At 40.0% G+C, this 14,209-nt stretch overlaps 1 protein-coding gene across 1 annotated transcript; it reads left to right on the top strand.

Moving 5' to 3' along the window:
- Positions 1–9,136, top strand: LOC104241405 (zinc finger protein VAR3, chloroplastic). Its single transcript, XM_009796341.2, has 5 exons — positions 1–536; positions 1,369–1,486; positions 5,922–6,205; positions 7,004–7,102; positions 7,200–9,136. Exons 1-5 carry the CDS (start codon positions 118–120, stop codon positions 8,914–8,916), a joined length of 2,637 nt encoding a protein of 878 aa, XP_009794643.1. The 5' UTR covers positions 1–117; the 3' UTR covers positions 8,917–9,136.
- The last annotated feature ends 5,073 nt before the right edge of the window (positions 9,137–14,209 follow it).

The following is a 14,209-nucleotide window of genomic DNA, read 5'->3' as shown; positions in this document are numbered from 1 at the left end:
TATCCAAACTTTCTCCAAACTATCTCAGACCCTCTTAGCCAGAAACCATTTCCCGTCTCTGTAATAAAAAATCTTTTGCTGTACTTGTCCTTCAAAAGGTTTAGCAAAACCCCCAAAATGGGCGGCACGTCGAGGTTCATCTCCCTCCTCGCCACTCCATTCCCCACACTCCTTAATCACCTCCGACGCCCTTCTTTGCTCCACCTTCGCCGTTTTCCCTCCGCTTCACGTCGCTTCACAGTCTACAGTCACGCCCATATACCCCCTCTGTCGCCCATCAATTCCTCCCAACAACAACAACAATTCCACGCGCAACCCATTAATATTAATAATAACCCACTCAACTCCTCTTCGTCTTGTTTTACCTCCCACCCTTGGCCTGAATGGTGTAGCTTTATTAGTGTTCTTACTGCCAATGGCCAGCTAGCTCCCGCAGTAGAAGACTCCTTCGTGGCGTACGAGGAGTTGTCCGATGACTTTGTTCGTGCTGCCAGCGTCTGCTTAACTTTTGCTCGAGAACGCCCCAATCTCATAGGGTTCGATTTCTTTTCTATTTGTCTTTTTTCATTTTGTTTCTAGGAACACTGGGAATAATCTTAGCCTCTGCTAATAATTCGTGGAAATTCTCAATAATGTTATATTGCCTTGAATGGTAGACATGTTATTTTTCGTCCTTGTTGTTTGATATTTTTCTTCAGACCCTTTTCTTTTTAATTGATATACGATATGGCATAATGAAAATTGGAGACAACTTCAAACATAAGTGAATTAGAGGGACGAGCACATTTTTCACTATGTTTCAAACCGGCATCACTTGCCATAGGGGATCTCTATGATATATATATAAAAAAAAGAAGGAAATAATACAGCTTGGAAAAGGTTATAGGGTTATTTGGTTTGACTCACGAGCAAGAGTATTGATTATCCATTTAAGTTCATAAGTAAAGATAAAGAGGCCTATATGAAGGTATTCCAAGAAAAAAAGAACCAAATGGAGTGAGGACAGAGTGAGATGCAGAAATAAATATTCAAGGACATATGTAGATATTGACATATGTTTGTATCTAAGGGCAGCTGTTGGAAGTATTTTATGCATATCTATACGAGTATGTATGTTGAAGATTGAATATTCCTGATGTATCTCTTATTTGATTCGTTTAAAATTACCAATAATTGAATGTTAAATTTTTTTTAAAGTTGTTTGATTCTGAAATGTCTATGTCAAGAAGATTTAGTACTTCTCCAAAATAAAATTCTGCTCCTAAGCACTTTGCTTTCGACATAACACTGAAATGTAGGTTTTAGATACTTATGAGATAACATGAACATTATTTTCATCTTTGTGTGCGTCTGTTTCATGTTTTATAGATCGCTTTCAAGGAGGGATATTGAGATCGTGGTATCAAATGGGACACCATTTTTGTTCAAAGCTGCTCTTGAGACGGCAAGAAGAATGAGGGCTTTCTTGGGTATTGGCGGGAGCACGGTAAGCACAATGCTATGATAGAATATATAATATTCCGTTACAGCGGTCCCTTCGTCAGATAAGTTTATTTTAAGAATTTATACATATTGAAACTGAGTTTAATATATGATTGCCTTAGTCGAACCAGTTTGGAAATAAGCTTAAAGATTCTGTTACATGTGTGGACATTATACCAATTTAAAGTAATTATATATCTGTAGTGCAAACCAAGCCATGTTGGATCCCTTCAAGGCTGAGCTTCCTTATTAAGCTAAGTGGCTCAAAGCTAAACTGCTTAACTTGAGGAGACATTTTTGATACTCAAGTTGATGCCCAGTTTTTACTATGGTTGAAGCCTGGGAACCCTTATTTTGCTGACTTACAATCATGTTAATTGCAATTTAAAAGAAGTGCTCCAATATGATCTGGATCTCCAGCCAAATGTTTTGAGGAATAACTGAATAATTACTGTTGATCCTTATCAAAATAATTACTGTTGACATAATTTATAGCCCTTGAGTTTCTCGTGGCGCACGCTCGTCACAGAACTAGTGCCCTGCCTGGATCGGGCCTTCTCGCGATGGGAGGCCATCGTGAGGCATGGTTGGTCTGCCCAGGTCCTTTCCGTGCAATGATTGCGCCATTACCCCAAATTGCAGTGCCTCAACATTTTGGCCTCCTGACACTATCCCTCGACTCGAGCTCCTTGACTCAGTCTATGTGAGTTTCTCGCAACAAGCTCACTCTGTCCATAACTGTATTGTCTCATGTACTGAAGAAAAAATTGTATGGTCTCTTGTTTTTGGCCGGAAACTCTCTCTTGCGGCGTGAGACCAGCCCGACAGTGCGTCAGTGCCTAGACGCCAGCTCTTGTCTCCAACTTCAAGTTTTCATCTTTCCTTGTTCTTTTATCACTACAAACCACTTTCAGACCATACCATACATAGATTATCATGTTCCTTCCTGTGGATCTATTTACACCTCGGGGGCACTTTAGTTACATCATTAGGCCCGTAATTAGCCGCAATTAACATTTAAAACTTGCGGGGCTTTACGGTAATGAAGGTTGAGGACATCGTGATTAAGGCGTGAGTTGCGAGATAAAAAGCATCCTTTTGAATCTCCAAATAAGTGGATGATTTTGATTGATTGGTATTATAGTGGAGATGCAAATAGAGGTTCAGCTAGTTCTTGTTACATTTATCATGTCATAAGGCCAAAAAATAAAATGAAAATTAGGAAATAGTAGGCATTGGGAAATAATTCTCAAACTTCCTGTTAAGGATAACTTTAGACCAATATGCATTCATTTTAGTACTTGGTCTAATTAAATGACCTAGATGTTCCACTCTAACACTTGAAGGTTTGAGGTGTCTTATTTATGACTGTTGCAATGCCCCCTCTCTAATTACTTAAGTTTTTAGATGAGGTGGTTCACATAATTCAATATGCTATCAGAAAAATCAGAACTTGGATTCAATTTTTGCTGTCACTGTTCGAAAATAAATTCATGTATTTGGTCCAAGAAAATAATCAGACATGCACGTGACGTGAGGGATCCAAAGAAAGAAGGTTTTAACAGCTTAAACTTTAGAAGGGTTAGTTCACACAATTCAGTGGTCACGTCACTTTGTTGCTATCACGTGTTTGGTCCCTAGTATTTTGTCCTTTTTTTCACGTGTTTGGTCCCTAATATTTTTTACATGTTTTACCTATGAAATATTTTCACGTGTTTGGTCCCTAATTGTTTCATCTTTTTTTCTTTAAATCACGAGTACTTGAGGTTGCTTCACTAGTGCATGCTCCATTTTGCAATTTGGACGGTACCTTTTCTTTTAAAGTTATTCATGATCTACTTGTGAAATTAGATTAAAGTTTCATGTAAAATAAGTTGGATCTCCCATTTCATGATCTATTCATGAAATTGGGTTGTGCCACATGTGACTATCTATGATGGAAAAATTGGAACATATAGTTAAAATTTCCCTATACATATTACCTATCTTATTAAAAAAAAATTCCGTATAAATAAAATTGACATGCTCACGTGCATGATGTCTAAATTGCTTATTTGCTTCACATGAGATATGAATAAGTCTAAGCTGTGTGAATGCACAAATAATAGAGGTTAATGAGGATCATACTTCATAAAGAATGACGGGGTTTGTAGAGCGAATGTCAAACCCAGTTTTTTTGAATAGTGTGAGGCGACAAAAAGCGATGAGGGCCCGCTTCACTGAGGCGAGAAGCGTAGCGCTTGCCTTTTTTATGTGAAGTGCCAACTAATACAAACAATAAAATATTAAATTTTTTGATAAGCTAAAGTTTTGATGGCCTTTTCAGTTAGCAGCTGTAGCTTTAAGACTTATTTTTATGTCATGGTATTGGCTACACTTGAAAAGGTCTTATCAATAAAATTTTATTTATCAGTGATCTAGGCATAGGTAGCTATCCACTCTAGAATTCTTCTCATTACCTCTCTTGGAAATGTTGTCAGAGCCCTAGCTTGGGAGGCAACTTTGCAGTGTAGTGTGGTCGCGGTGCGGTTCAGCCTTAACCTGCACCGTGAAGACTTCTCATTCTTGCTGCTTGAGCGCCTATGGGTTCACGTTCTATTTCACTTCTGAATGGGGTTCTTTCCATCTTTCCGTCACGGTATTACTTTGCTATTTGCCAGCCAAGAGTATTTAGGCTTGCAACTAGCAAGCAGCTGCAAGGGCTCACCTTTGGGCTTTAGAAGTACAACGTGTAGGCTAAATGACTTCAACACTGAATATCCCAAATAGTCCTTTAGTCTCATGGATTCAAGATGAGTGAACCCTTTATCTCTTGAGAGGAGTTGGAATGATGTCCAATCATGTATTCCATGTCAAAATCAACCTGATTTTCCAGATCTCTTTGTTGCATTGGTGAAAAGAAGAAAAACTGTCTTGAAATCCTCCACTTTCACCATAAACTGTATAACTTTGTGCTATTTTAAGAAAAGTTATAATCTGTCGAAGGGTTTTGTGTGATATTTCACTACTAAAGAAGCAGATATTTTTCTGCTGAGTGGTTTCATTCATTAGGATCTGAATAGCCTTGATGTAACTTCAAAAGTTTCTTTGTTTTCTTTTGGCAAAATACTTTAACCCCCCACCCCCCTAAACTTGACACGGATTATTAGTTACAGCCTTAAACTATTCGTGGTCTTAATTACCCCCTCAACTTGGCCTTTTGAGAGCCATTACCCCCTGGACGCTGATGTGGCAAAGAGTGTTGGTGCACTCGCCTGCCACGTGGATTTTTCTGTATAAGTGGCATTTTTTTGAAAAATAAATATATTTTTACCTTTTTAAGTATGTTACTTTTTTAGATAATTTTTTGTGAATACAATTTATAATAAAACTTTGATAAAACTACATTATTCAGGCTAATTTTTTTTATTTGGCTAAAAATAATAAAGTTTTAGTTAATCTTTTTTTGAATCTGACCTAAAAATAAAGATTTATACAATTGAAATAAATAGTCAAGGCATCTAAAAAGTTATAAAAATACATAGTTTGAAATATGTATTTTTATAAATCTTTATTTTCAGGTCAAATTCAAAAAAAGATTGACTAAAATTTTATTATTTTTAGCCTAAATTCTTTTATTTTTTAAATCTTTAATTTCAGGTCAAATTCAAAAAAAGATTGACTAAAACTTTATTATTTTTAGCCAAATAAAAAATTTAGCCTAAATAGTCTAGTTCTATCCAAGTTTTATTATAAATTGTATTCGAAAAAAATTATCTAAAAAAGTAACATTCTTAAAAAGGTAAAAATATATTTTAGTTTTCAAAAAAATGCCACATATACAGAAAAATCCACGTGGCAGACGAGTGCACCCCGCACGTTTTGCCACATCAGCGTCCAGGGGGTAATGACTCTCAAAAGGCCAAGTTGAGGGGGGTAATTAAGACCACGAATAGTTTAAGGCTGTAACTAATAATCCGTATCAAGTTTAGAGGGGTTTTAAGGTATTTTGCCTTTTCTTTTTTGTATTGACGATTTTTTAGTTATTAAAAGTAGGGTGTCTTCCACGCTCAAGGGTGTGGCTTAATGGTCAATGAAGTGGGTGTGGGACCAGGGATCAAATCTCAGTAGGAACAAAAAACATTAGATGATTTCTTCCCATCTGCCTTAGCCTTGGTGAGCGGAGTTATCTATCTGGTCAAAGTAATCTGCTATCCTGTGTCTTGTAATTTTATTCTTTTCTTGTCTATTCCTTGACCCCTTGGAAAAAACTGAAGGAAATACTATATTGCGCTGTCATCAACAATTTCTTTTCTTTTAATTTTTTGCTGTTATTGAAATAACTGTAGTTGTTGCACCTTTAATGCACATGTGATATAGTGTTGCTGAATATTGTTTTTCTTTTTACCTTATAGGTTGTTTATTTTCTTTTTGGAACTTAACCTCGATTAAAATTTCAGGTACTCGACCGTGACAATGCAAACACAAGTGATCTCATGAAGTACATATTAAGTTATGCAAGTAAACCCACCGTTTCTTCAGAAAAGAACTCTCTCTATAGCAGGGAACTTATAGAATCATCTTGCCGGAATCTTCTGCTTGAGTTGGTTGAAGCGAGCTGTGGAGCTCCACCGGTGAACCTGCCTTCTCCAGAGCAATATCAGTTTTCAGGTAGATATGGACAAACACCAAGGCCTATTAGACAAAATCTTGTAATGAAGAGAGGCGACTGGATATGCCAAAAGTATGTACATACAATTGTCTTGTTCTTGCCTTTCTTATTTCTAAAATTCTTGTTTTTAGTTTGTTGTCCATTATTTCAGTTTTGTGGCCTCATATTTTTTGAGACAAAGACAATCCCGCTTCTAGTGATCCTTCATATTTTTGATTAATTCCATTAGGACGTGGAAAAACAATATACTCTCCTATTAATATTCATGCATAAAGGTTTTCCAGTATTCTTGAAGGTTAAGATTATTATATATAGTATAACTTATTTTCTTGCATGTTATTCATTCCTCACCTTCTAACATCTTCTTTCCATGAGTAAAGAAGTGAATATCTAGAATTTATTCTGGAATTCAGCTGTTTTAGGTTACAGTGGCACGTCATCTAACGGGCGTGGACTGTAACTACCCTAGTCCTTTCTAGAATATTGAGTTAGGAGGATGAGGCAGTTGTTCTTTGGCGTATATGTTATGATTGAAGTGAAATTAGGTGTGATCATGGCTGGAGCAGAAGGGGAGGGTGTGCAACCTCTTCGGATCAACATTTTCAGTCCGTTGGAGATTAAATGGAAATATGAATATTAATGTTTACTTTTGTTGTCATTAAAGCTATTTCTTTCATGGACATCTAGCTCTACCAATAACATAAGGTGAATGTACTGAACCGCAAATTAAAATTATTTGCGTCCTCCATAGTCTATTCTTCTCTTTCCCTTGCTCAAACCAAACATAGTGATACTCTTAAGCTTGTTAATTTGTTGGTTCTTGTACTTTGATAATCTTTAATGATCCAAGACTGCATGAATGTTGATCAGGTGCAATTTCATGAACTTTGCAAGAAACAACAAATGCCTTGAATGTGAGGAACCTAGACCAAGGAGACAGCTGACAGGCGGGGAGTGGGAATGCCCTCAGTAAACGCCAAGTCTTTGCTTATGTATTTCAGTCATTAGTTCTTTGTATTTCATTATCATGTAGGATATGTCCTTTATTATTTTGTTGGTTTCACAGATGTTATTTCTTCAATTACGGGAGAAATGTGGTATGCCTGAAATGCGACTTCGGACGGCCAGCTGGGGTTTCACTTGGAACTACTCACTCCAGTTCAGCGACAGGGTACAGCGGGAACTCTGCGTATGCAAATGGTATTGATCCTAGGTTGGCTGATAATGAGGAGAAGGCACAGCGTTGGTTTTCCAAGGTTTCTCAGATGAACAATGCATCTGATATCGATAGTGCAGCGGCTGATGAAGATTTTCCTGAAATAATGCCATTGAGGAAAGGAGAAAATAAATTTGTCGTGAGCACAAGGAAAACACCCTTGGAAAGGAGATTGGCGAACTCCCAGTACAACATGAACTTGGGTAACAATGTTATCCCAGAAGGTGAGACTTCGACTGGAGCTGCAAATAATATTATTGACACATCAATGAAGCAGAATATGGATCAAATATCTCGAACTAGTTATTTGGGTATTGCTGCTGATGAAAACACTGAGTCAGCTATTTATCATAGAGGAAAAAGTTCTAACCATGTTCCATTTGTGCCATTACCAACAGACATGTTTGATAAAAAGAATCAAACTTCAGTAATGGATGAGAAAGTGAATGAAAAAGTTGGTATCTTTCACTCTCCTGAGGCTAGTCACCAAACAAGTTCAGCAAGTGTCGGCAATGACTTTGGAATGTCCGTGGAGAAGTTGCAGTCAAATCGCTCATTCAGCAAGGCTAAAGAGAGAGAACAAGCTGAGAAGTCAGCGAGCTGGTTCAAGAAAATTGCGGAGCTACATGATGTCAAAGACTTACCTAGTGCCATCTCTGATGATGACTTCCCAGAGATTATGCCAATGCGTAAAGGAGAAAACAGATTTGTAGTTAGCAAGAAGAAAGATCGTTCTTTGACTTCTCCAATGTACAAAAGACAAGTGGCCATGGAACAGGCAAACAATAGTAGCTTTGTCCCATTTGTTCCATTCCCTCCTGGCTACTTTGCGAAAAAGGACACACAACAGGCAGATAACGCAGATTCTTCCTCTGTGTCTAGGGTTGAAACTTCATCTATATCCAGCAACTCATATCACAAGGGATCACCCTTGAATCCTCTTTCCAAAACCTATTCTGAGACGGCAGATGTAGAGAAGACACATCAAAAGTCAGATGATTCTGGATATAAGTTCACAGATATGAACACTGTACAAAGAACTGATGATCGATTTACAAGCTCAAGGTTTGTAAGTTCAAATTTCTCTGGAGATCAGGGGTTCCCTCGTATTAGAAACATAGGTGAGACTTCTCTTGCTTCCGATGCTTCAAGCACTGATAGTAGTGGCAGTAGAAACTCGGTGATAGATGATGTATCCCCTTCTGAGACTGTGGGAGTGGGTTCACCCCAGCTGCCTGGAAACCAGAATATCAGAAGTGGATGGACAGGAAACAGCTTGGAAGGGTCTGCTGTGAAGGACCCAGATCCCTTGGACATGTCTGAAGAAGCCAAAGCTGAGAGGTGGTTCCGCCGTGTTGCTCAGATAAAAGACATTTCTGAATTGAGTCAGATACCAGATGAAGACTTCCCATCGATAATGCCAATGCGCAAGGGGGTTAACAGGTTTGTGGTGAGTAAGCGGAAAACTCCTATTGAGAGAAGGTTGACATCTACTCAGTACCGGAGAAATCTTCCCGTCGTAAGTTCTGATCCCATGAAAAGAGAAAGCGACATTAGTGAAAAATGAACCAACACAGACACCGCGCCCAAGTTTCTGCAGGCAAATTTTTGTTCACTTGATTTTTCTCAGAGCATTCAAGCTAAGCATCAGCATGCACTTGCTGTACGTGTAATCAATAAATAATGAACTAAAAATGTGTAACTTCGCACAGATTTTATTGTGGCTTATTCAGTGTAACAAATTGCATATATGAATGAAAGCCAACAGATACTGGTTCTTAGGTGTATGATGTATCTCTAGTTCGATTGGTGGTCTTCGGCTTTACCATTTGTGCCCTTGTTGATTTAGAGATCTGGACTAGTTCTTTTTTACTTTCACAAGTCATATAATGTGAAAATTGTTAGACATGACATTTAGCATTTGCAATACGTTTTTATTACATTTTTATCGCAATCATTTTCAAAAACCTGTAGAATTGGTTTATAAAAATAAAATTTTATATTGATGTGATGACGATAATTCTAGCTGTAGTTTCACATGTGTTTGGCAAAACTTATAAGTTGGTCAAACTGGCTTATAAGCAGTTTTTAGTTTATCTACGCATTTGGTAAATTCTAAATGTGCTTATAGCCAAAATAACCCAAAAGACATAAGTTGGTCTCCTCCAACTTATGAATTTTCAGCTTATAAGCATTTTTAGTTTGACCAATAATTTTACTATTTTATCCCCAAAATTACCATTTTTGAATGTTCGACCACACTCCGTTTCCACGACTTCGTTCCACCCTTTTCTTTTCAAGACCAGCAATACTTTCATTTTCTTCGTAATGTTTTGGATGAGAAACCTCTCAGAAAATCTTCCAATATCTGAATAGTGCGCTCGGACTGTCCGTCCGTCTGAGGGTGAAATGATGTACTCAATTGTACTTGTGTGCCTAACTCTCGCTGCACTGCTCTCCAAAACTGTGATGTAAACTACGTGCCCCGATCTGAAATGATGGACACTGGCACACCGTGAAGGCGAACAATCTCGCGGATATAAATCTCAGCCAACCGCTTCGAAGAATAAGTGGTACCAACTGGAATAAAATGCGCGGACTTGGTCAATCGATCCACAATCACCCAAATAGCATCAAACTTCCTCAAAGTCCGTGGGAGCCCAACTACGAAGTCCATAGTGATACGCTCCCATTTCCACTCTAGAATCTCAAGTCTCTTAAGTAATCCACTCGGTCTCTGATGCTCATACTTCACATGCTGACAGTTTAAACACCGAGCTACAAACCTTACTATATTTTTCTTCATTTTCCTCCACCAATAAAGCTGCCTCAAGTCCTGATACATCTTTGTGGCACCCGGATGAATGAAATACCGCGAACTGTGGGCCTCCTCAAGAATTAACTCACGCAACTCATCTGCATTTGGTACACAAATCCGACCTTGTATCCTCAATACCCCATCATCTCCAATAGTAACATCTTTGGCATCACCGTGCTGAATTGTGTCCTTAAGGACAAGCAAATGGAGATCATCATACTGGCACTCTATGATGCGGTCATGTAAGGAAGACCGAGAAACTACACAAGTTAGAACCCGACTGGGCTCCGAAACATCTAATCTCACGAACCGGCTGGCTAAGGACTGAACATTTGAAGCAAGCGGCGTCTCACCAACATGAATAAGTGCAAGGTTGCCCATGCTCACTGCCTTTCTACTCAAGGCATCAGCCACCACATTGGCCTTCCTGAGATGATACAAAATAGTAATATCATAGTCCTTTAATAACTCCAACCATATGCGCTCAAATTTAAATCCTTTTGTTTGAATAAATGTGGAAGGCTCTTTGATCTGTAAATACTTCACAAGACACACCGTAGAGATAGTGCCTCCAAATCTTTAATGCATGAATAATAGCTGCCAACTCCAAATCATGAACATGGTAGTTCCTTTCATATGGTTTCAACTGGCGCGAAGCATAAACAATCACTCTACCCTCATGCATTAAGACACATACAATACCAATCTGAGAAGCATCACAATATACATTATAAGAACCTGACGCTAAAGGCAAAACTAGAACTGGGGCTGTGGTCAAAGTAGTCTTGAGCTTCTGAAAGCTCTCTTTACACTCATCCGACCACCTGAATGGAGCACCTTTCTGGGTCAATTTAACCATAGGCGTTGCAATAGATAAGAAACCCTCCACAAAGCGACGATAGTATCCGGCCAACCCGAGAAAACTCCGAATCTTAGTGGCTAAAGATGGCCTGGACCAACTTTGAACTGCCTCAATCTTCCTTGGATCCACCTTAATTCCCTCACTGGACAATATGTGTCCCAGGAATGCAAACGAACTAAACCAGAACTCACACTTGGAGAATTTGGCATAAAGTTTCTTCTCCCTCAGCCTCTGTAGTACAATACTCAAATGTTGTGCATGTTCCTCCTGGTTTCGTGAATATACCAGGATATCATCAATAAATACTACGACAAACGAATCAAGATATGGTTGGAATACACTGTTCATCAAGTGCATGAATGTTGCTGGGGTGTTGGTCAACCCAAAAGACATCACGAGAAATACATATTGACTATAATGGGTCCTGAATGTCGTCTTTAGAATATCCGAATTTTCAACTGGTGATATCCGGACCTCAAATCAATATTGAAGAATACCCTCGCTCCCTGAAGCTGGTCAAATAGATAATCAATACGTGGCAAATGATACTTGTTCTTGATTTTAACTTTATTCAACTGCCTGTTGTCGATGCACATCCGCATAGTACCATATTTATTTTTCACAAACAAAACCGGTGCACCCCAAAGAGACACACTAGGCCTAATAAACCCATTACCAAGAAGTTCCTGGAGTTGCTCTTTCAATTCTTTCTATTCAGCTGGTGCCATACGATATGGAGGAATAGAAATGGGCTGAGTGCCCGATACCAAGTCAATACTGAAATCAATATCCTTGTCGGGTGGCATACCTGACAGGTCTGCCGGAAACACATCGGGAAAGTCTCGCACTACCGGAACAGAGTCAATAGTAGGAGTGTCAATATCAACATCTCTCACAAAAGCCAAATATGATAAACGCCCCTTCCCAACCATTAGTTGAGCCTTTAAATATAAAATTACCCTGCTGGGAACATAATCTGGAGAACCTCTCTATTCGACCCTTGGTAACCCTGGCATCGCCAACGTAAGGTCTTAGCGTGACAATCCAGAATAGCATGACATGAAGACAATCAATCCATACCCAAGATCACATCAAAATCGACCACACTGAGCAGTAAAAGATCAACTCTGGTCTCCAATCCCCCAATGGTTACCATACACGACCGATACACACGGTCCATAATAATAGTATCGCCCACCAGCATAGATACATGAACAGGTGAGATTAAGGACTCACGGGGCATTTCCAAAGAACGAGCAAAATATAATGAGACATACGAATATGTTGAACTAGGGTCAAATAATATAGAAGCATTCTGGTGGCATACTGAGACAATACCTGTGATTACTGTGTCTGAGGCAACTGCATCTGGTCTGGCAGGAATAACATAGAATCTAGCTTGACCCCCACCTGATCTGCCTCCCCCTCTAGGGCGACCACTAGTTGCATGTGCCCCACCCCATGCTGGTTGGGCGGGTGGGGAATAACTGGTGCGGGGGCCACAGTCTCTGCTGAGCTGGACCTCCCGAAAGGCGGGGACAATGTCTATTTATATGACCCAAACCTCCACACTCAAAACAACACCTCTCTAAAAATGTCGGCAAGTATTGATGTGGGCCTTGAGAACCAGAATAACTACCAGAAGAACCTGGTACAGATGAACCCTAAACTGATGGTGCATGAGATGAACTCTAAGCTAGAAGTGCACTAAGAGACAACTGACTCAGTAGAGCATTGTATGAACCATGGCTAGCTGATATGCCACGATGAGTTGAACGAGCCATTTGAGCGGGCCAATAAGGTTGACCCCTGCTATGATAAGGTTGTCCCCCAAAAGGAACACCTCTGGAATTATCCAAACCACGAGACCTTTTGGCCTCCTTCTCCTCACGCTCCTGAATACGTACCATTTCTAGCCGTTCAACACTGTCAACCACCTCATCGAACTTAGCACCTGCTACATTCCCCATATTCATAACAAAATGAAACTGTTGGTTGAGGCCATTAATGAACCTCATAATCTTTTCCCTCTTAGTGGGAACCAACCAAATTGCATGACGAGCCAAGTCTAAAAACCTCATCTCATATTGTGTAACAGACATGTCCTCCTTCCGGAGCTTTTTGAACTGCCTGCGCATCTCCTCTCTGCGGGTGTGTGGCACAAACTTCTCCAAAAAGAGAATGGAGAACTTATGCCATGAAAGTGGTGATGCACCAACTGGTCTGCTCCTCTCATAAGCCTCCTACCATCTGAAGGCTGCCCCGGTCAGCTGAAAGGTCGTAAATGAGACCCCACTGGTCTCCATAATACCTGCTGTACGAAGAATCCACTGGCATCTGTCCAAGAAATCCTGAGCATCCTCTGTCTCAGTCCCACTAAATGATGGAGGATGGAGTCTCCAAATCTCTCTAATCTCTCTTGCTCTTTGTCATTCATAATAGGACCCACCTGGGCGTGAGCAGCTACAAACGGTTGGGCTGGTTGTACCCCCGATATCTCGAGTTCCTGCACTACTTACTCTGGAGTACGGGCGACTGGGATATGAGTACCTCCCTCAGCTTGAGAAGTTTTAGGTGCGGCCTGAGCTGAAATCACCTGAGCAAGGCGAGTGCAAACAGTCAATATTTGGGCCAAAGCCTCCTGAAGGCCTGGAATCACAGTAGGCATAGCTGGAGTCTGAACTAGTTCCACCGGCTCAACTATATTTGGAACCTGCTCCTAAGCTGGAGCAATTGGTGGGCCAACAGGTGTTGCTCTAGCTGCACCTCGGCCTCTACCGCGGCCCTAGCCTCTGCTACGACCCTGACCTCTTGTGGCCCTAACTAGTGGTATTGGTGGCTGGCCACCCGATCCGGTAGTACGTGTCCTCACAATTTGTGAGAGAATATAATAATAGAATTTTAGTTTCTGGAATCAACACATTCGCATGACAAGAATACAAGAAAGCAAAATGTTTCCTAAGGATTCGACAGTCTCTCGAAGATAAGCATAGACGTCTCCGTACCGATTCGCAAGACTCTACTAAATCTGCTCATGACTCGTGAGACCTATGTACCTAGGCTCTGATACCAACTTGTCACGACCCAAAATCTCACCTGTCGTGATGGCGCATATCTCAATTCTAGGCAAGCCGACAGCCTCAATAAATCACAGATTTCTTATAGTTTGAAAACATAATA

The sequence above is a fragment of the Nicotiana sylvestris genome, chromosome 9, assembly GCF_000393655.2.
Source record: "Nicotiana sylvestris chromosome 9, ASM39365v2, whole genome shotgun sequence".
Taxonomy (NCBI): Eukaryota; Viridiplantae; Streptophyta; class Magnoliopsida; order Solanales; family Solanaceae; genus Nicotiana; species Nicotiana sylvestris.
Note: the sequence above shows the minus strand (reverse complement) of the source record. Positions and strands in the feature narration are given on the sequence as shown.